The 24,141-nt window shown below is 38.1% G+C and overlaps 1 protein-coding gene across 4 annotated transcripts in view; it reads left to right on the forward strand.

The window, feature by feature from the left end:
• CDKL5 (cyclin dependent kinase like 5) overlaps positions 1 to 24,141 on the forward strand; it is a 211,465-nt gene that overhangs the window by 136,484 nt on the left and 50,840 nt on the right. For all 4 annotated transcript variants that reach the window (XM_045089345.1, XM_045089346.1, XM_004758930.3 and 1 more), the window contains 4 exons: positions 3,118 to 3,163; positions 14,216 to 14,352; positions 18,084 to 18,204; positions 20,571 to 20,630. In XM_045089345.1, the coding sequence (XP_044945280.1) occupies positions 3,118 to 3,163; positions 14,216 to 14,352; positions 18,084 to 18,204; positions 20,571 to 20,630 (364 nt within the window). The remainder of the gene's footprint in view (positions 1 to 3,117; positions 3,164 to 14,215; positions 14,353 to 18,083; positions 18,205 to 20,570; positions 20,631 to 24,141) is intronic.

Here is a 24,141-nt window from a genome sequence, read left to right on the forward strand (position 1 = left end):
CATAAAGGCATATATCAATAAATGTGACTATAAACAAATCAATAAATGTGTAATTATAAGTTACATTCAACAACAACCAAACCCTAAATAATTTAATGACCACAACAATCTGGGGAAGATATTTGTAACAAAATTTGGCAACAGGTTCACATCCATGAATCATCAAGAAAAATATTAAGCTTAGTGGACTTTTTTTCCACTTACCAGTTGATAGAATAAAACTTCTGTGACCTCACTGATGTCTGAATACTTTTTTCAGTGATTGTATTTACTATTGGTTATGGTTATAGAGTGGGTGTTCTTATATATTGCTGAAGGGAACCGTGAGATGATATATTTTTGTATATGTTTTGGCAGTATTAGGAGCCTTTAATGTTCATACTGTTGGACCCAGATATATCACCTGCAGAATTTATGGGAATAAAGATGCAGATGTTGAAGTATTGACAGTTAAATAACAATCCATTAAAAAATAATTGTTTTAAAATTATTTAATGACAGGTTAAAATGTATCTCATACAATATCAAGTGAAATAAAAACATATAACATTGTATATTAATATTACTGTTCCAATTTGAGAAAATTTTACTGGGAAAAAATAAACCAAAATGCTAGCAAGGGTTATTATGCCTTTTATGTTTTATATAATGAGTTTACATTATTTTTTAAGCAGTTTGAATAAAAGTAAAATGTTAAATTCTTTCCAGTATCTTCTGCTCTTAAATGCATGTAGTTTCCACTAAAGATTGAGTTGATTTTATGTAGAAAACTTCATCTGTTTTGTTTCATTCTTTAAGTAAATATGTAAACTGTATTGACTGAGAGAGAGAGAGAGAGAGAGAGAGAGTGTGTGTGTGTGTTGAAACAGGATTTCCATGGTATTGATGAAAGGAAAAATAAAAGAGTAAATGCTTAATTTTATTTGACCCATTTTCAGGTAACTTTTATACAGTGGATTCTATTTACGAGATGCCAGAAATTAATCAATATCTTTCTTCAAGATGATGTAAATAAGTTTGTTGTAAATGTAAATTTGTAGTCCTATCCTGGGCGAATTTGAATTAAGCAAGACCTTTTATAAAATCAGACAAAGTTAATATTTAGGATGCAATAAAAAGATGTGTTGGCATGTGATGTAGTGAGCACTGGGTATTATATAAGACAGATGAATTACCTCTACCTCTGGAACCAATAATACCTTGTATGTTAATTAATTAAAGTTAAATTTTAAAAAATGCCTTGGGTGGTATGACTTGGAAGATGTCTCAGCTGAAATGCGAGCAGGTTTTTTTGTTTTTGTTTTGTTTGGTTTGGTAAGATTTTATTTTTATTTACTAGAGAGAGAGCAGGGGTAGGGGTAGAGGGAGAAGCAGACTCCTTGCTGAGCAGGGGGCACAATACAGGGCTCAATACAGGGCTCTACATGGGACTGGATATGGGGACCTGGGATTGTGACCTGAGCCAAAGGCAGACTTTTAATAGACTGAGCCACCCAGGTGCCCCAAAATGTAAGCAATTTTACTCTCTTCCAGGATGCGTATCATGCTGCCTCTTTGTGTCTGGAGCCAAGTTTCCTGATAGTGTTTGTTCTTAATCTTATGCCATTCATCGGTGGCTGGCTAGCCTGTTGAAAAGGAGCAGGGTATGAAAATAGTTATCACTGTGTTAAGAGGGCGTAGCATACCTAGCAGACTTACCTGCTACTACCTATACTAATATTCTAGCCGATATCCCCCATATCACTTTAAATTTGCCATTATTTCTTCCCAATAAGGAAACACTTCCAATATCAGAAAGTACCTGGAAGGCCAAGTACAAAAAAATTATATCCCAGAAGCTGTCTGTACTCTACAATCCTATCAGTCCTCCATTAACAACAAAAATGTAATACTCTTAACAAGCTTTTTCCTCAGTAGCCTATAGCACTTTCAGATGAATTTTTTTTTTTCCTATAACAAAGATGAAAGCTGATACTTTCTTATTTCAAGGGGCAGATGAAAAACAGAGAGGATTTGATTTTACAGACCTAGTTACGACTCAGGGTTTGTTGTTGAGCATAAAAATTAAGAAATGGTCATTTCTCACCCCATCCCACCACCGCTTTCATGATCCCCCTTTGCTTTTATAAACAACTAAAGAAAAGTGTTTATTTTTAATAAGTTAATGATTTATACCTTGTTGATTATTGCCTGCTATTGTGTGCATTTTTAAAGCCTTTGTTTTGATGTGGGGATACTCTTTTATTTAAAGGTTTGCTCCTCCAGATCTGAAAGTATACCCACTTTCACTACAAAAAAGCAGACCTGAGTCATTCAGAAGACCTTCCTGTATCACATGTTGGCTTTGAAGAATCTATATATTATTTTGCCAAAAGCTTTTTTTATTCCTTTTATAGACCAGAATTAGACATGAGTTGTGTGACCTCATGGTGCTTAGTTCTGAGCATTTCCGTTTCCTTTCCAGCCCTTGGATTTTTTTGACATGTTTCAGTTTAAAGTAGGGTCCTGCTCACAAACTGCTTCTGTTCAGGAGAGCAAAATAAGGGCAGGAAGGAGGTAGTGATTGGTATTTGGTGGCAGATGTTTATCTCTCTTTGGCATTGAAATGACCATCAATAGGGAGAACTGGTGAACTAGATCGGTTTGTTACAAAAAGTTAAGTGAAGGGAGGAAACTTTCAAGGGGAAATCTACTACCATCAACTACCAAGTCATGCAGAAGCCTTTTCTCTGCTCTAGAAGCCCAATTAAAATGTTTCTCTGAGTTTCAGATGGAAGTAACAAATAATGGTATATTGTATTGTCAGTCATCCTGGCATTTTTGTGTAGCCTCAAGACATCGACACTTCTGGTTTGTCCATGGTCTATCACCAATCCCTCTCTTGGTCCCCTTCTCTCGTCCCCTTATTTTTTTTCCTTTCCTGACAATGTCTGTAGGGTGGTAAGAAAGAGAATTTTGGAACCAGGAAATGAGGGCCTGAGAGAGAAGAGGGTCTGTTTGTTTACTCTCTGGTTTCTTGCTATACTATCCCCAAATATACCCCCAGACAATTGGGATTCCCGGTTTCGAAAACACTGGGAAATGACTTTCTGCCTCTTTTTTTATTTTTTTTTGCAGGAAACGCATGAAATTGTGGCAATCAAGAAATTCAAGGACAGTGAAGGTATATATATATATTTTTTTTTTCCTTTTTGTATTTAGTCCTTGTGAATAGGATGTGGAAGAGATAGGATCTAGCTAACTAGACTTTGCTCCTGAAATTTTAAAGTCTCCATCTCAGAAAGCGAGTATAGCTTATTAGTTATCATACTTTGCTTTGGAACATTTGGCTCCTTTTGTGTGAATCTTTTCATATCTCATGATATTAGAAAATTTATCTTTTAAGGTACAGTCAGCCTTGTGGAAATCTTGCTTCAGATGCTGAGTAGAAGGCATGCTATTTATGCTATTCCTAAATATTATTAAAATGAGAAGACCAATTTGAAGTAAATATTTTTGTGAGTTCACACAAGTAGTAATTGCTGTTTGAAGGGCTTTGGAATTGGTTATTGTGATCTCCGGTTTCCAGTCAATTAGAAATACAAGGATAAGTGGTATGTAGATAGTATGAAGAAAATGATGTTATATTTTAAATAATTCATTTGAAGAATAAAAGCTTTTCAAGAAGAAATTCCGTAGTTGGAGTCCTTGGTTACGTCCAGACCATTTCAGATGGAGTATTAAAATTACCCTATGCTGGGCAAGAAAATTTTAAATAAAACATTAAAAAGAAAGTAATGTATAAAATATAAATAAATAAAGCATCTCGGTAGTCATTAGGTTTTAAGTCTAAACTATTGGTCACCTAAATATAGACAAGTAGAGAAATTTACCGTGAAGGCACATATGGCCGTTCAGAAGCTCTAGGCAGCATTTTCCCAAATTTTTCTACAGAGACCCACAGAAATATTTTTTTACATTCTGATCCAGTATCCACATACAGAACATCCTATATATAACTGAAGCAAAAATGTCACAAAACTATTATCCTAACGTGAGTTTCTTCATTTTCTGTTCTTTCCTGCTCATATAAATTCACATAAATGCTTATTTGTGGCATCAATGTGACATTAATTTTTTTACCACTGAATCATAACTTGGTTTGTGAAAAGTAGTGCTAAGAGGACCGGCATAGCGTTAACTTTCCTATCTAATTGGAAGTATGACAATAGCAGTCATAGCCTACCTCCATCAGCACACATTGACTAAGTACTGGAAGACACCAGCCTCTATGTTTGTGAACAGTTTCCTCACTCCTACTTTAGAGACTTAGCAAACATTAAATAACAAAAAGGGCTCACTAATAAAGTCCTGGGGTAGATTCAGTAGTATTTGATAGAACCCACCTCTGATGTTCTGGTTATGTGGAGCACATCACATCATCTGGGAAACCCTTAGCAGCCATTGTCTTGCCAGCCTTAAAAAGAAGGCAATAATTTAAAAAAAAAAATGCTTTTAGCTTGTTGTAAAGAAAAAAAACAATCTGCTCTAAATGATGTACCTTAACTGGCCTAGGCCAGTCCACTCTGAGACCATTGGCAGTGAGCTCTTTGAGCAGTGGCTTTGGGCTAACCACAGGTGGCCAAGAGACAAATGGTGATCTACTAAAAAGAGTGGTTGCAACAGTAGATCAAAGCATAACCTTTGCCTTCATGTAAAGACTTCTGACTGTGCATTCATCTTGTAAGGCACATCGTCAAGCACCGGTTACCACCAAAAATAATAACTGTCGTGAAGTTTTTGAAAGGCAGTACAATCTAGGTCACGTATGCCATTGCTTTAAAAACAAAAAACAAAACAAAGCAACAACAAAACAACAAGAAAAAAAAACTAAGTTGCCATATTCTTCACAATCCCTGTTCTGTGCATACCAATTCTTAGCTTCAGTTAAACCATGTGTTTGTACCTGATACCTTCAGAGTGGTAATCAGTAGCATATCTGTTGAGATTTACTGAGCACCAAGCCAGGTGCTGTAAGAGACATGAAGGTAAGTCAGGTGTGTGTAATTTCAGAAAGCTTGGTAGGATTAAGACCTGTTTAAAAAAAAAAAATAGCAATAAAAAGGAGTAGAAAGCAGTCAGTGCCTGAATGAATTTGAGTAATTTTGAGGCAAGACACATTGTTTCTAGCTGTGGCATCCAGAAAGTCTATGAATAGTCTAGACATTATATAAAACATTTGATCAGCCTTCATTTCTGTGTGCTGACAAAGCATGAATCCCCTCTGCCCTCATCTCTGCCACACCATTATCAGTTACCAGAGCTCAGGGACATGCAGCCTTATCACCCACCCATAACAGAACTAAGGGAACGTGTGTGGTGAGCAGCCCTTCTGGAATGTGAAGTGCACATAAATAGTTCAGTACAGATGGGAATGTCCATTCAACCCCTATGGCAATCACTTTATTCTGAACCATTTGATCAGCTTAAATTTCAGTCAGGACAGTTCTAATAAAAATAGAGTTTCAGGGCGCCTGGGTGGCTCAGTGGGTTAAAGCCTCTGCCTTCAGCTCAGGTCATGATCCCAGGGTCCTGGGATCGAACCCCGCATCGGGCTTTCTGCTTGGCGGGGAGCCTGCTTCCTCCTCTCTCTCTTACTGCCTCTCTGTCTAAGTGAGCTCTCTGTCAAATAAATAAATAAAATCTTTAAAAAAAAATAGAGTTTTATCATAATTCCTTATTGTCATATAGTTCTTATTAATCTCATTTATTAGTTACTCTAAAAATATTCTGCTGTTATTATGGTAGTGAATGTTCTAAACCCAGTGTTTAAAAATCTTTGTGAAGATCATGAAATAATCCTATAAAAACGCTTACACTGAAATAGAATCTGAACTTGGTCTGATTTGCATTCAGGCTAGTCAAGTATTCTCATACTGATAATATAAAGCGGTGTTTTGTGAGAGTATATATTATCTTCTATTAGCTTTAAAAGATTGTGATCATCTCCTATTTTCTTATTAAATTCATATTTATCCACAAATTTATATAAAATGTTTTTGAAAGTACATTTTAAGGTAGACCACTATTTAATTCAAGCTGTTCTTGTTACCCCAGGGTAATAGACGCCTCTCTAAAATGGGAACCAAACTTTAATAGTAAATAAAAAGTTAGACTGGAACTTTAAGTGGGGAAAACGGAACAAAAATAATAAAAATAAGTTACTTTATCTTATAGTTAACAAAATTTGGATTATAATAGCAACTATTTGCTGTTCCTTAGAAAAAAAGAATCAAGTGTTACCTTTTTGGGGAGATTAAAAAAAAAAGAGACTCATTAAAAAATACACCAAGGGTAAAAAAAAAAAAAATACACCAATGGTTTTGTCAGTTTTCCCTTTATTTTTGTCCCCGTCTCTCTGTCTTCATCCTAGTCAGTTTTTTATTCTCCAGTTACTAGCTGTTAGAACTCCATCAGATCATTTATCAGTGTCTTTTGTCTATGATTTTCCTTAAGACTGACATACTGGGTGGGGATACAAACTCATGTTAAAGTGGAGGACTTGTGTGAGTGATGACATTTTTATCTGAGATCTCTTCATTAGTTAATATATTTTTTATTTTGATCACTTTTGCCTCTTTATTCATTATCATCAATGTAGAGTTTCAGTTAATTTTTTTAAAAGATTTTATTTATTTATTTGACAGACAGAGATCACAAGTAGACAGAGAAGCAGGCAGAGAGAGAGAGGAGGAAGCAGGCTCCCCGTTGAACAGAGAGCCCAATGTGGGGCTCGATCCCAGGACTCTGGGATCCTGACCTGAGCCAAAGGCAGAGGTTTTAAGCCTCTGAGCCACCCAGGTGCCCCTCAGTTAATATTTTTTAAGAGAGAGAGAGTGCACGCACACATCCGAGTGGTGGGAAGGGACAGAGAGAGAAGAAGAGGGAGAATCTTAAGCAGGCTCTGAGCCTAGCACAGAGCCCAAAGCACAGCTTGATCTCATGACCCATGAGACCATGACCTGAGCTAAAACCAAGAGTCAGACGCTTAACTGATTGAGCCACCCAGGTGCCCCTGTGAGTTTTCTATTAATGTAAATTCTCACAGAGAAACATTAGCTATAAACACCTAATCATCCAGGAGTCTTCATAGTATTAGTTCTATTTAGTATTTGGATTTTCTGAGAAGAGGAAAAATGACCACAGCCCAAAGAGTTACTAGAAATGATTCCAATGAAAGATATTTTTTGGACTATGTATAATGATAAATTTAGCCTAATTCATCTACCCTTCCTATAACTCGAATTTTGTACAATGAGATTTGATGTTCAGATGATAATCTTCTGTCACTGTGGAAGGCTCATTCTCATGCACACACCTATACAAATGTCTGCCATCCACAAGTTAGTGAATAATCCAATAGCCACGATTTAGCCTAGATAGATTTGAATTAACAAGAATTATAAACATTGTGTGTTCATATTTTACTTGAGAAGGTCCTGTGATCTAGGATTTCTTTTTTCTAAGCAAACACTTTATTTCAGGTATAAGGAATGAGCTAATCACATATTTTCTATATTATCATTGAGAGAAGATTTAATAAATGGCTAAATCGATAAATAGCATATCAATTGTTTATCATCAAGATTTCTTAAGTATTTTAGAGTTTTGAAAATGCTTTGTTCTCCTGGTCTATTTAAATCTTTCTCCAATCTTTTTTTTTAATTATTAATTTTTAATTTTTTTATAAGCCTATAATATATTTTTATCCCCAGGGGTACAGGTCTGTGAATCGCCAGGTTTACACACTTCACAGCACTCACCAAAGCACATACCCTCCCCAATGTCCATAACCCCACCCCCCCTTCTCCCAACCCCTCTCCCCCCAGCAACCCTCAGTTTGTTTTGTGAGATTAAGAGTCACTTATGGTTTGTCTCCCTCCCGATCCCATTTTGTTTCATTGATTCTTCTCCTACCCCTTTAAGCCCCCATGTTGCATCACCACTTCCCCATATCAGGGAGATCATATGATAGTTGTCTTTCTCCGCTTGACTTATTTCGCTAAGCATGATACGCTCTAGTTCCATCCACGTTGTTAGGAATTATTTTTGACATACCTTTGGATCTTCTGATGTGAGAACATCTTTTGCTTCTTAGGACTTCTTAGTCTTTCCCTAAAAGTACAGGTGATGGGTTCAGGAGGGTCACTGGGCCTTGCTATGTGGCAAGGAGGCTGATTCTCAGGGAGCTGTATGGTAGTCCATAGTTAAGATGGAATATAGGTTGTGCCTCTACTTTTATATGAAGTAAAATGGCTTGCATTTCATATCCTGCTTATCTTTTCTGTAGATAAATATTTTTTCTCTTGGAATGGACATTTTTTTTTTTTAAAACATGAGAAAATATTTAATTGGTCATCCCTTCCTTCCTCCGTTTGATTTCATCCTTATTTTTACCCAGACTTTAGAAAGCTCTATCCTAATCTCTGGATTGAGAAAACTCTGGTCTCATTTTGTACAATGGTACAAAATAAGAGTTCATAGTCTTTGGTCCTTAAATTAAGAAACCAGATTTCTCTATAAGAGAGGCCTTAAACTTTCCTACCTTTGGTTAAACAGAGAATTCAGTTAACGAAGCTTAAGCATTCTGGCTAGTCGTGATTTCACCACATTTCTTTTAATGTCCGGAATGGAACTCTTTCAAGCTTCAGGGATTCTTCTAGGATTTGATGAATATTTGCACCTTTCATAATTTAATAAATTTCTTTTGTGCTTTACCCAGTCTTCATTGCTGAAGATTTAAGGATTTTCTTTTCTTTCTTTTTTCTTTCTTTTTTTTTTTTTTTTTTGTATATATGGTGGCAGTACCGCCATTCAGACCCCTTGGCCATGTTAATTACCCTCTTGGTGGTATTCCTTCTTTAGTCAGGGCAACCAGACTCAAATACGGTACCCTTATGGTTTTGCACAAAGATGGGTTGGCTTTTTTCTCCTCAATTGTATCCACTTAAAGGTCCATTTTGGGGGGCCTCTTTGGCTATACAAGAATGTCAGGTTTGTGATTTCATAAAGTAGGTTACAGCTATTTCTGGATCTCTTTTCTGAGCCCTCAGTTCCTTAAAAATAGAGTTACGATAGAGTTTCTGCTCATCTTTAGATTTTTCTCTATTACTTACTTTGCATTTCTTTCACTCCTGTTTTTTTTTCTTAAGAATTGTTTTCTTTTACTTTAGTGAATCTCCTTTCTTGATTTTTAGTGTGTTAACTTGTCTGACTGGTGAGCTCAAAGTAGGTTAGTTCTTTGTTTCTTTCTTATTTACCGTCCTTTCTCTACCCTGCCATTTAATCATCACTCCAAAGAATTTATGTAACATTGTCAGACTTGCTGCCTGTACTAAGCTATACACCCTCACTGGTAACTGAGGACCAGGTCCATTGACATATACATAAGTAGGACTTGCATGGAAGCACCAGGTCTTAGAGCTGGAAGGACCTTCAGAATCATGTAGGAAAAGTCCAGCTCCGGTTTACAGCCAAGGAATCCAAGGCCCAAAGCTGCACAGGTAGTATGTAATTAACTGGGAAAGATGCAGACCTCAAAATCTTTGTCGAGTTTTTCTTCTACCCATAACACATACCATGTTGCTTTGCCACTCAGCTAAGCAGTAGCAGAGCGCAGACCTGAGCTTGGGTGTTCGGACTAATTCTCTAAAGCTTGCCCACTGCCTTATACCATGTTGCCTGCCTCCCTGTCTTCTACTCAGTGTGGCATTCCCTTCACTCACCCTGAGGAAGTGACTCTTTCTAGATGTGGTTTCTTCATTTGTAAACTGGAGAAAGCCTAGCCTAAATAAACAATCTGCAGGATTATTTCAACTGGAAGGCAGGGATTTTTGTGCTCCTGGCAGTAGGCTGTGCTACCACTTTTAAACAATGCCTCGCTGAAGAGCTTGGCTGCTTTCTGAACCTGAGGTGAGAAGCATGTGTACGTACAATGTGCATTGCTTTTCCCCATTATCTCATCATTTGGTGCCACAGTTTTGTCCAAGTACAGGGTAGGCCAGGAGCCTTAAAAATACTTAAAGAGGGACGCCTGGGTGGCTCAGTGGGTTAAGCCACTGTCTTCGGCTCAGGTCATGATCCCAGGGTCCTGGGATTGAGCCCCATATCAGGCTCTCTGCTCAGCAGGGAGCCTGCTTCCTCCTCTCTCTCTGCCTGCCTCTCTGCCTGCTTGTCATCTCTCTCTGTCAAATAAATAAATAAAATCTTTAAAAAAAAAAAAACAAAGTACTTAAAGAAACAAAAATAATAGGATAGACCAAGTAATGAAGAGTGTGCATTTTGCTTGCACTTAGGGAATTAGTAACTCCATTTCCTGCCTGTTCCCATTCATTACATTCTTAGTGCCAAAGTGCTTGCTTCACCTTTTAATATCTGTGACAGGCATACATTAGAGAAGCCTTCATTTCCTAAAATAGACAGGCAGCTCAAATGAGGTGGTTTGGGCCCCATATGCTAGGTGATTTTGTGAGCTGCTTTTCAAAGATCATTTCTCTTTCTTCTTTAGCCATTTTTATGGAGAGTTGGTATAGATTTGAATGATGTCTATATCACAGAATAGCAAAATCCAGGGAGGTTCACGCTCATAATCAATGAGATTTTAATGGAAAGAAATAATTGATTATTAGATTTGGAAAAAGCCATGGGATTGTTTTTTTAGGATCTGTGTAGGTGGGGAGGGTACCCATTTATTTAGTTACTTTATGAATGAAGAGGTAAGTGGCTTGCCCAACATCATATTTCACAGTGTTGGTTCATTAGCAGGATTCAAACTCCAGGTCTTCCAAATCCTACTCCAGGGTTCCTTCTAAAGCCGTTAGACTTCAGCCATCCTGAGGTGGCTCTGTCTGTTTGCAAAATGAAACTGCCCCAAGCTGCTAATAATACAAAGCTCCCTTGTTTCAGTTGCTTTTTGGGTGCCAAGAATTCACCAAGCATTTGACTAGAAAAGATACACCAGCTGTATTTACTTTTGACTTAGTTGCAACATTCATTTGTACCCAGCTCCAGCAAAGCTTATGGATGTTGTTAATGGTTAAATATATATGTGTTCTTGACCCTTAGTCCTTTCAGTTTTTTTGAAGCTCCCTATTTTATAATCGCATATTGCAGAAGACTACCAGGCATGGAGATGAATAGGGGAAAGCATGGAGATGAATAGGGGAAAATGAATTTAGTTTGTCTTCCTGCCTGAAAAGCTGCCCTTCTCAACCTTCTAGAGACAAGATGGAAAGCATTGTACTCAAAACTGAGAGGATGAAGTACCTCTTGCTTGCCATCACGTTGCTGCCTCCCATGAATGAAAGCTAGCCACATATGAGTGAAGATTTCCTCATTTTTGTCAGAAGTATTCATTGATCCCTTTGTGGCCAGGTGCAGTCCTAGGTGGCTGAGTGAGTATTGTTGAACAGCAGAACTTGGGCCTGTCCTCTGAGAACTCTTAGTTTAGCAGGGGTAGCCACCTGTAAGCAAAACAGTCTATAAATAAAAATGGTGAGAAGGTCTGCGAAAGAAAAGCTCAAAGTAGAATGATAAGGAATAACAGGGATGGAAGCCTGCTTTGGTCTTGTGATCTGGGCAAAGCTTGTGAGGAGCGCTCTTTAAACTGAAACCCGAAGAGGAACCAGCCCTGTAAGGAGTCTGAGTTGTAGAATGTCAGTTCCAGGCAGAGGGAACAAGTTCAAAGGCCCTAAGCGCGAAAGAATAACGTTGGAGCTATTTTGGGAATTGAAAGACTAACGTGAGGGAGGGGAAGGAAGGACATGAGATGGGGATGGAAAAGCAGACAGGAACCAGGTCATGAGTAATCAGTGTACTTGTCTGTATTGAGTTATTGCCTTGTTAGAAGATTGTTTGCTTTGTATTGAAACCTGTGTGGCATTCTGTGTATTAGAGATAGGTGAACTTCAGTTTGATTACCCTAGTCTTGAAAGTAAACCGGATGGGGTAGCAGAGAAGCAGGTGAACCTACCTCATAGCACAAAAGGCTTTTTAGTGTTCCCTACGTTTTAGCAGTTCTAAAAGTCACAGAACACCATGTCCCTGGCTTAGCCCCAGTTTGCAAAACAGCTGGACCTCTGTCCCACCACAGTCCTCTAAGCCACTTTGGGAAATCCCTGATCACAACTCATACATTCCCCCTATTGCCAGGTGGCCCCCACTGTGTCACGTTCTTTTCCCGTGACTGGGCAGGGGGAGGGCGGCTGTGAGTCCTCAGTTCCCCGTTAACCCCCCTCACCCCTGGTGTGGACTGGACTGGCTCACTGCTTATGCCACTGCTGGCCTTGGTACTGCTAGTTCTTGCTTTCTGATAGGCAATATCTTTCTCTGTCCTTTTCTAATCTCTGCTCCAGCATTCCCCAGCCGTTGTTTTTGCTGAAATAAGGGGGATATTTCACTTGTGTAACCGTTCTCAAAGGAGTGTTGACTTTATGTTCCCTGTTTATTACAGATACTCTGGTGCTACAAAGCCCCTGTTTTTATTACTATCTCTTTATTCTTGAAATTCACTTTGAACGGAGGCTGAGAAATGGGCTGGGATAGAAAATAATCTGAAAAGTACTCCTGGCTCCTGATTGAGAATCTTCTCTCCCTCATTTGGAGGGAAGATTCAGCCCCTTTTCTCTTGTGTATCTTGCTTAGGAAGCATTTGTCTCTAGAAGACATTTTCATCTTTCTCACTTTCATCCCCAAACTCCATTTTCTTCTTCCCTGAACCTGAGGGCAGTTAGATATGACTGAACCTGAGACTCACAAAACTTAGACTCTCAAGCTAGGATTTTGACTATGACCCCAAACCTTGGGGACAAATGTGTTATAGAATTTATAACTTTGGGGATTTAGAATGCAAATACTGCATGCTACATTAGCACCTTGTAATCAGGTACTTTTTCTAAAGTAAACATACTTTACATAAAATAAACATATCCCAGGGGGCACCTGGGTGGCTCACTGGGTTAAGCCTCTGCCTTCGGCTCAGGTCATGATCTAGGTTCTGGGATCGAGCCCTGCATTAGGCTCTCTGCTCAGCAGGGAGCCTGCTTCCTCCTCTCTCTCTGCCTGCCTCTCTGCCTACTTGTGATGTCTGTCTGTCAAATAAATAAATAAATAAATAAGTAAGTAAAATCTTTAGGGGGAAAAAATAAATAAATAAACATATCCCACATACTGAGTGGGATAAACAAAGAATATAAGTGGTCTCGTGTCAGTTCAGGTTTTACTTCTGAGGAGACTTGCCATAAACTTGGAAGAAGTGTTCAGTTTTTAGACTGATTTTTGAAGTTGGAGATAAAGGATTATGAACCTGTCGTCTTGTGTGTGTGCACACCTATATGTGTATATGTGAACATGGTAGTTAGAACTTCTAGGCTAAATCTGAAGGTATGGTAAAAACTCTTATTTTAATCCTTCTCCCCTGCCAATTCGTCCATTAGAGTTCATGTGATTTCCGTCCTTCTCCATGCCTGTGGGGGCTGTCATGGGGGAAGTTGACGATATGGGAGGCTGTATTGGTTCAGCCTAAGTTCTGCATCCCAGTACAGCTACACCATCTGGGATGGGCAGATGGACATGTCACAGGAAGACAGCAGGAACCTATAGCAGCTGCTATTCAGAGAGATCAGACACTCTTAGAAATCCCTGCAACTTGACTGTGAGCTGCACTGTGGGTGCCTGGTATGTGACCTCTGCTCACTGAGGTGACTTGCATGCAGCCTGAACGATAAAATGTTCTTTTAAGCCAAAACTACAGGCCAAAGTTAAAAACATCAGCTGCAACAGATGCTGCATAGAGGCTCCTCTGCACACTGATACAGCTGATTCCTTCTTACCCTCTTGAACTCCTTCTTTCTCAGTGCGTAGTGTTAGAATGAAAAGGACAGTGGATTTATACGTCGTATCTGTCAGTATGTGTTTGTACATTACTTTGCAAAAGGGAGTATAAGAAAACACAACCAGAAAATTATGTGCATGCTGGTCAAGTAAGCCTTTTCTTCTGTAAGATGCTAATTCTTGATCCTTTCAACAAGAAAATGTGGTATTTAATCTTCCATCCTTGAACTCCTTATGCAGAAGTACTCCAAGTGGAAAGGGAAATTGGTATGTTTTCACTTTAGAATTTTTGAACAGTAGCTTGAAAGCTTTAATTTTACTCTATTCACCATTGTTTACATTCTAGAAAATGAAGAAGTCAAGGAAACGACTTTACGAGAGCTTAAAATGCTTCGTACTCTCAAGCAGGAAAACATCGTGGAGCTGAAGGAAGCCTTTCGTCGGAGGGGGAAATTGTACTTGGTGTTTGAGTATGTTGAAAAAGTAAGTCACTAATTGATAGTGAGGAGATTTACCTGATTTTTTTTAACTTTTATTTTATTTTTTTAAAATAATCTCTACACCCAGCATGTGGCTTGAACTCATGTCCCTGAGATCAAGAGTTGCATGCCCTACCAACTGAGCCAGCCACGCGCCCCTGCCTGATTTTTTTATTTAGGGTTGTTTCTGGCAGTTTTCAAAGAAGTATTATTATCTAGTGTGATTTGTCAATGTACTCAAACTCTTGGTATTTTAAAAATGAAATTATTATCCATAATCATTAGAAGCCCTGAAATGTATTGAAGTATTTTGTGTAATTTAACTCTACAGAGATCATCTTACATTTCAACAGTGAATTAATTTGGCTTCTGATGTTTTAGAATCTGTGTTCAACAAGTAATTTTTAGACTTGGTTCATTTAAGTTAAACCTAGGCAAGGCCTCTGAGAGAGAGACAAGTAAATTGACAGTGATGACATAGGATGACAGAGGTGTGGAAAGCAGCCTGCCAGCATAGGATGACTGCCTAAATCCGACCTAGAGTGGCGAATGAGTGGGCTCATGGAGCAGCCTTTTGTGAATTGCCTGTGCTTTGGCTTTAAGGGAAAGAGATGTGCCAGGAGGCATAAGGTGAGGCATGAGGAGGTAGATGCGGCCGCATCTAAGGAATTGGAAGCATGGGAGAAAAGTAGAAAAGTATATACACTTCGGTTGTTAGCATACTTGCTTTACATTTTTTTAAATTGGTAACTATTAGTGACCACTTCAATGATATGTGGCCCAGGGGCAAGTGTATGCTGCAGTAATCAATACGTATGTCTTTAAATTTCTTTGAGAGCAGCAGCCCTACAGTGTTTGGTTATTGTCCAAAACTGAAATAATTACCTTAACAAGAGTAAAATAAACTGAGCCAGGTGGACCTTTTAGAGGTTTCCTTGATGAATGAGTATGTGGCTCCAGATTTCCTGTTACCAAAACAACAGTAAAAATTATTACTTTTATTAAATTTCACTTCTGGAGTACATGTCTTTTTAGGAATCTGCATGATAAAATGAGAAATTTCTAAATTATAAAATGAGGCTTTCTGAAGAAGGTGAAGACTGGAGAGACTTATGTTTACCAGCTGCTTTCTGTGCCATAAATGACCGTGTCACCACCACCATCACCATTACAAAATAGAAAGCAATGTTGCCAAGACGATGGACTAGGAATGTGGCTTTTGACTTAATTCAGCCTTTATAAATTATTTTTCTAATGAAAGTAAATGGACATAGTAACTTCATTTCAAGCAAAACTTGAAGAGTATTATAAGTTTTCTCTGTCATTTTAAAACACTGTTTTATGTATCTTTTCCAAAATCTGCTTAAAGGTTTCTTTTTCTTGTTCTTTTTCTTTTTTTTAAGTGAGGACAGATCTTTATTTTTTTTGATGGGGTGGGGAGGGGAAGAGGGAGAGAGAGAGAGAGGCTGCACTCATAGAGTGGTGCCTGACATGGGGCTCGATCCTACAACCCTGAGACCATGACCTGAGCCGAAATCAAGAGTCAGATGCTTAAGCAACTGAGCTACCCAGGCGCCCCTTAAGGTTTCTTTTCCTTTGTCAATTTAGGTATTTTCCTAAGGGACCTTCCCCACCAAAATTAAACTGAAATTTAATACTTCTCAAAAAGTTATAAAAAAGGACTGTTGTAAAAATCAGAAACTCTTTATATTATATTTTAGTTGTCAAGAAATAATTGTGCAGTTTGCAGTTTCCACTGCCACATAATGAAATTCTGACAGATCTATTTCAGTTTGTCTTTTTAAAATTTCTGTTCTGCTCATGGTGGTAGTTCACAATTAATAACAATTTAATATGAACAAATGGGGAAATTACCTCTGTGTACCAGTTTCTATGTCTGAGCTCTCTTTGCTTTTAAGTGGCAGGGCTGCTCCCAGAGCTCCCATATGTGTCCCTCTAGGCCTGGGTTCTTGCCCTGACCCTGTGGTTTTTCAGTGGAAGGTGACCTCCCATCAGTGGCAGTGCCTAACGATTAACAGAGTCTCAAGAGGGCAGGAAAGTGATGCTCTCAAAGGGTAGGGGGTTGTTAGAGATACAGGACGACAGTGGCTTAAACAAATAGATATTTCCTTCTTCCTCACATATAAATACGAAGGTAGGTGGTACCTGGTATGGTAACTATATGGTAACTATTTATTTTTAAAAAATAAACTATTGATTCATTTAGGAATAACAATAATAATCCCATTACATGTTAACATAAATTTGATTGTGGGTCATTCTTTCAAGTAAGAAACGGTGTTCTGCCAGAAACAAGCAGCTAGTTGAGCTTGCAGCTCAATCACGCAAGTGATTTTCTTCAAGACAACCATCTTGCTTTGTTATGTAACAGAAGTGCTTCATGTGTATTCTTCATTTTACCGTGTAGATTCCTAAAAAGACACCTGCTCAAAAGTTGAAATTTAATACAAGCAATAATTTTACTGCTTCATCAAAAAAAGACATCCTTAACTAAAACTGGCGTTTCGTCTTTTTATTTTTTTTAAACTGCGAGCGTGTAGCATTGATTTAAGGTGCCCCCAGTTCACCCATCCTTGCTTTGAGTCATCGGTGTAAATACAAACACAGTGAAAGAGCCAACGAGCTGAGTGTTGCTATGAATATAGTTTTGACTTTATGGGCCTTCTGCAAGATCTGGTAACCACCCCTAAGAGATCCACAGATCATACTTTGTACCTGCTTTCCTAGATTGTCGTCTACAAAAAATGAACTCTAATCATGCTGTGGACCTTAGTATTGACCTTACAGAGGCAATGGGAAATGTGTGGTTAATTCAGTGGAGACTGGTTAAGTGGATTATCTGCTTAATAAAAAAATTTTACATGAATTTTAGACTCCAGACTAAGAGTTTCAGAACTTGGTTTGTTGGGAGTCTGTCAATGTTTATTTCAGCAAGATTTTCTGGCCTGTCTTAATTTTTGTACTGATTGCATGGATCTCTCCTAATCTTAGGGAGCATTTTCTTTTAAGAATATTTTCCAGGTATTCCAGAAATATTTTCAAGGCCTGATTTTTATTGCAAGGTTCTAGTAAACGTACATAGGAGGCTGTGTTTAAATGACTGTTTCCCCCCTCCATTTTACATTACAGCATTTTATCTCTACTTTGTATTGCTTTTCCCTTGAAGTTATTTTAAAGTGATGCCTGAAAGGTTTTACGGAGAGTGGAAAGTGCCAGGGTTATTATTTGGGGAAGCACTGGGGTGTAGTAAAAATGGAATTTCTCTTAAAAGAGAACTTTGATTTAATACAGTATTCTGCTTCTGCATGAAAAAGATAGTAGGTGGAAAGCAAAACAGTTGTTGAAAATGCTTGCATGTATTGGGTGAATTTTCATCCAAGATGCTTGCTTATCTGTCCGTCTGTCTGTCTATCTAGCTAAGATTCTATTCATTCATGAGAGAGAAAGAGAGAGAACAAGCGAGCAAGGGTGCATAAGCAGGTGGAGTGGGAGAGGGAGAAGCAGGCTTCCCACCGAGCCAGGAGCCCAATGTGGGTGGGGCTCCACCAGGACCTCGGATCATGACCTGAGCCGGATCATGACCTGAGCCGAAGGCAGATGCCTAACTGACTGAGCCACCCAGGCGCCCCTAAAGATGCTTTTTAAAATTGTTAATACATGATTTATGGGTCTACCTAATTTTTAGAGATTAATGATTCCCTACTTAATTTTTAGAATATGCTTGAATTGCTGGAAGAAATGCCAAATGGAGTTCCACCTGAAAAAGTTAAAAGTTATATCTATCAGTTAATCAAAGCTATTCACTGGTGCCATAAGAATGATATTGTCCATAGAGGTAAGTATGCAATTTTTGGAATGAAAAATATTAAGAAAACCTCAGAGTTAACATTGAAATATTTTACATATTACTGTTTTAAGAGTACTTCTATGAGCACTGACATTCCACTTAAATTAAATACATTTTGAAAGTACAGGATATGAGACATTGTTCACCTTCTGAGTCTCCTTTTGTATCACCAAAAGGATGGATTGCAAGTTTATTTGGATATTATGGTGATATCTCTGTTTGTATAACCAGGTCTATTCTCAACTTTAGAAATGCCTAGGGATATAAAGAACTCAGCAAATAGGAACTTTGAAGCTTACCTTGGGTAAAAAGAGCAAAGGGATGTTCTCTGTTGCCTTTTGGTCCTGCTGGTAGACCAGAAAATGCGAAACCACCTAGAATAAGGCTTTAAAGGTGGTCACTGACCCCCATTGACAGTCACCTCCCATTCCCTCTTAAACCAACCAGTTCCTGAATTAAGTTCCTGAATTTCCCTACCCATTAGTGAGAAGAGCCCGTTGTGAGTTGTAGGCATGATCAACCTTGCATAAATGTCATGCGTGTGCTTCCATAAACTGTTAATATTTTGTCCTTTATTGCTGTGTGGTGGGTGGTTTATAGTACTAAAGGGGAAATTACTTTCTCAGCATGGTTTTTGCTTCTACACTATTTATCTTCTCCTGATAAGCTCTCTTGAATCCCAGAGTTTCAGTAATGGGATACATACTGATAAAATAATGGAGCCAGAAGATGTTTATCAGAAAATGTTACAGTATCTACTTCTTGTGTTTGAATTACCAGATAAATGAATACCTCATTTTAATTTACCTATACAGACACTCAAACATATCACTTTAAAAATAGTCTCACTTTAAGAATAGCTTAAAGGTCATGTGAAAAATGCCAGCTCCTAGTATATCTAGAAAAAGACATTTTATATATTTTTTGGATTTGACTTTCGTATCACTTACCTTATCCAGGTTGTTGGTGGTATAGAGAGATCTCCAAGTCAACTACATGGCTAGTGTCTAGAGTAATGATATTAATAACAGTCTGTACCACAATATGAAGCTATTAATACAGAACTGATTTAGCTGCATTTCTATAGTGTTGCTGTGATTTGGTTAAGTATATGGTAATAAATCAATGATTATGAATTAGCAGTAGAAACCATGATTCTGAAATCTTCAGATTTTCCTCCTGTCTTCCCCTTTTCCATTTTTACCTCTGCCATCTGATACAGATGATAGGTACTCTAAAAATAGGATTGTGAGATGCCTCCCAAAGCAGGAATTAAATAGCATTTTCTGTATATTTCTACTCAGCTCCCACTACATCTTCTGAAGATCCATGGAAAAAATGAGAAATCTTGTCTTGACTCATCCAGTATAACTTCGGCATTACACATTTATAATTATGAACCACACAGAAAAGCTAGAGATGTGTAAATATAGGCATTATATAGAAAATCACAACAAATTCTAATTTTTATGTAGTTTTTCCTCTCGTAAATATAATACTAGGTACTTATATATGTTTTTAAGGTATCTTGTAGGTGTGAACATTTTTTAAATATTCTATCTCTGAAAATTTTATATTCTATCTCCAACTTCTGTTACTAGTACTTTATAAAGTAGAATAGTTCCTTGAAATATGGTGACCTAGATTCAGTGATTCTTAAATTCCTTTCCGAGATCACATTAATACCTTTACAATTTAAAGGGAAAAATATTTTTTACATTGTGGGTCTTCATGTTTCTCAAAAAAAATTAGTTGAAACTTTCATGAATCAGCAAAAAATGTGTTACCCTGCTTTTCCCTGTCACAGGTTTCTATTCATATTACTCTGGATATTTCTTTCTTTCTTTTTTTAAGATTTTATTTATTTATTTAATGCACAGGAGAGATCACAGGTAGGCAGAGAGGCAGGCAGAGGGGGGCGGGAAGCAGGCTCCCTACTGAGCAGAGAGCCCAACGCAGGGCTCAATCCCAGGACCCTGAGATCATGACCTGAGCTGAAGACAGAGGCTTAACCCACTGAGCCACCCAGGCGCCCCTACTCTGGATATTTCTAACTAGATGCCGTTATAGAGGGGGGCCTGGGTGGCTCAGTGGGTTAAAGCCTCTGCCTTCGGCTCAGGTCATGATCCCAGGGTCCTGGGATTGAGTCCCGCATCAGGCTCTCTGCTCAGCAGGGAGCTTTCTTCCTCCTCTCTCTCTGCCTGCTTCTCTGCCTACTTGTGATCTCTGTCTGTCAAATAAATAAATAAAATCTTAAAAAAAAAAAAAAAGATGCCGTTATAGTGATCCAATAGTGTCAATCAGCAGTCCATGGAACATTTTTTAATAATTGATTTTTCATCTTTATACTTCAGATATAAAGCCAGAAAATCTCTTAATCAGCCACAATGATGTTTTGAAACTGTGTGATTTTGGTAAGTTAAAAAGAAATTGAGTCCTGTAAGTAGAATTAATTTAATATAACACATAGGTAGCTTTTAAAGGCTTATTAAAAGGTTTGGGTTTTTGTTTTGTTTTGTTTTGTTTTGTTTTTTATGTTTTGACTTCAGTTAGCAGAGGAATATTCTGTTGGGTCATGTGTTGAAAATGGATGGTTAGGTGACTACTGTACACTCTTTGCATAGTATTGTCTACTCTTTTTAAAAATTCATAATGCAGTATTTGTTTAATGAGAATGCAAAGCAAATAGATGCATGTGTATATATTCATAAACCCAGTACTTAATGATTCCAAAAAACCAGTTTTCTATGAAACACTACTATGTCTTCTGTTTTGGGTACGATAAAAGAATATTTTTGAGGTATTTTAAACATTGATAGAAATTATTTTAGGTATGATCATTAACTAACAATATGCATAGGTAAATACATATGTGTCATGCATGTGCAATGGTTACATACCTATAAACGTCAAAGACTTTTTAGAGCAGTTCCATTTATTCCCTTTAAATGTTCAATGAATGAGATTAGTAATTAATGTTTAATATTCCATCTCCTGGTTGAGTGTATAAGGAAGCCTTTTTTTTTTTAAGGATTATTTATTTGTTTGACAGGCAGAGATCACAAGTAGGCAGAGAGGCAGGCAAATGGGTGGGGGGAAATGCAGGCTCCCTGCTGAGCAGAGAGCCTGATGCCTGGCTCGATCCTAAGGCTCGATCTTAAGGCGGTAGGATCATGACCTGAGCCGAAGGCAGAGGCTTTAACCCACTGAGCCACTCAGGTGCCCCTATAAGGAAGCTTTTGAATTGTACTCTCCTAGTAGAAAATTGTGCATTCATTTCCATACATATAAAACTGTATTCAGTGCTATTAAAAATTAAAGTTGAAATAATTCAGGAAAGTTTTAAGACTATAGGTTAGGGTGCTTAAGTTCTGAGTCACTTAAATCTTTTGTCTAATCTGTATGCTGAAAAATAACAACTTGACTGAATGTTATTTTTCATATATTCAAGTATAATCGTAAGTATAATGTAAACTCCTACATATAAGTGAAAATTCATCTCCTTTCATAAGCAAGAGTTAGATTAGTACCTCGGAGGTGGATTGAACAAATGAGAAATAGAAGCCTTCTAAGAACGTACTGTGTGAAGGACCACTTTTCTCCAGTGTGGCTATTAGAAGCAAGTGTAACTGTTTTCACTCAGTGTTTGCAAAGAATTTGAATATTATGAACCTGCTTGCCTGAGAAAAAACGTTTTGTAGGACTTAAATTGTTTTATACTATTTATAGGGAATATTACAAAGAAGAGTCTTTCTTTCTTTCTTTCTTTCTTTCTAACATATAATGTATTATTGTTTCACAGGTCTGTGAATCATCAGTCTTACACAATTCACGGGACTCACCATAGCACATACCTTCCCCAGTGTCCATCGCCCAGCACCTCATCCCTCCTACCCGCCCTCCCCGCCAGCAACCCTCAGTTTCTTTCCTGAGATTAAGAGTCTCTTTTGATTTGTCTCCCTCCCCAGTCCCATCTTGTTTCATTTTTCCTTCCCTTCTCCCACGAACCCCTGCTCTGTCTCTCAAATTCCTCATATCAGAGAGATCATATGAGAATTGAGAATTGTCTTTCTCTGATTGACTTATTTCACTCAGCATAATACCCTGTAGTTCTATCCACATTGTTGCAAAATGGCAAGATGTTGTTTTTTTGTTTTTGTTTTTTGGATGGTTGCATATTATTCCATAGTATATATATATATATAGACCACATCTTCTTTATCCATTCATCTGTTGATGGACATCTAGGTTCTTTCCATAGTTCGGCTATTGTGGATATTGCTGCTATAAACATTGGGCTGCACCTGCCCTTTCAGATCACTACTTTTTTTTTTTTTTAAAGAATTTATTTATTTATTTGACAGAAATCACAAGTAGGCAGAGAGAGGAGGGAAGCAGGCTCCCCACTGAACAGAGAGCCCGATGTGGGGCTCGATCCCAGGACGAGCCGAAGGCAGAGGCTTTAACCCACTGAGCCACCCAGGTGCCCCCAGATCTCTACATTTTTATCTTTAGGGTAAATACCCAGTAGTGCGATTGCTGGGTCATAGGGTAGCTCTATTTTCAACTTTTTGAGGAACCTCCATGCTATTTTCCAGAGTGGCTGCACCAGCTTTCATTCCCACCAGCAGTGTAGGAGGGGTCCCCTTTTTCCGCATCCTCACCAACACCTGTCATTCGTTTCCTGACTGGTTAATTTTAGCGATTCTGCCTGGTGTGAGGTGATATCTCACTGTGGTTTTGATTTGTATTTCCCTGATGCCGAGTGATGTTGAGCACTTTTTCATGTGTCTGTCGGCCATTTGGATGTCTTCTTTGCAAGTCCTGCTGTATTTTAAACATCTTATGAAGTCCTTAGAAGAATAAGAAAGAAATATCGAAATACAGCTGTTTAAAAGATCTTGACCTTGACATTTTTAGCACTTTCTTAGTATTATGATTTTCAGGAATATTTCTGGGTCTATTTCTTGCTTCCTATCCATAATTGTGACTACCATCAAGTACTGAGATTCTGTGCACCTCATGCTTCCTTTACTATGTATCCATGATTCTATGGGTTGATGATTTGCTTAAACCCCCAAATTACTGAAATTTGTAAACAAATTGTAAATACAAATGTGATGCCTATAGAATGGTTAATAATAGTGGAAGGTATTCCTGATGGGGCATCATTTCTTTTCTTTTCTATTTTTAGTTTTAGTTTTTAAAGAATTATTTATTTATTTGAGGGGGGGCGGAGAGAAAGAGAGTGGGGGGTGGGCAAAGGGAGAGGGAAAGAGAATTCTCAGGCAGACTTCCCTCTGGGCACGGAGCCAGACTCAGGGCTTGACCCCAGGACCCTGAGATCATGGCCTGAGCCAGAATCAAGAGTCAGAAACTTAACCAGCTGAGCCACCCAGGCACCCCCAGCATCATTTTTTAAAGGAAAGACAATTTGAAGTGGTAAGGAAATTTCACATGGCTGCATTGCATGTGGTTCTTTGTACCCTATGCGTCCCCAGTGATCATGTCTCAACTGCTTTCCCTCTATAACACTGGGCTCCTTTGTCTATCTTGAAGAATCCCATTTGAAAATAGGAATATTTCTTCCAATTTTTTACTCTAATGTTTTACCCCTCATTTTAATGTTCTGGTTCTCTCTGGCTGTCCATAATGCTTTTGGTGTGTTAGGTGGCTAATTAGCTTACCTGCTGGCTTACTTTTTGGCCCCAAAATCTTTTGAAAGGGTTTAGAGGGAAAATAGTTATCGATAGAGTAAGTAATTAAGGTACCCCTAATATGCTTTTCTGTCACATTAGGAGATGAAAATAATTTTGGCCTGCTTAGTTTCCATTATTGCCAACTATTAGTTGTCTATATAATGGCTAGAGCTGATCAGCAACAGTAGATCTACAAATACTAATGTTAAATCCCACATATCAGAAT

Source organism: Mustela putorius, unplaced genomic scaffold, assembly GCF_011764305.1.
Source record: "Mustela putorius furo isolate JIRA1106 unplaced genomic scaffold, ASM1176430v1.1 tig00003836_pilon_pilon_pilon, whole genome shotgun sequence".
In the NCBI taxonomy this organism is placed as follows: Eukaryota; Metazoa; Chordata; class Mammalia; order Carnivora; family Mustelidae; genus Mustela; species Mustela putorius.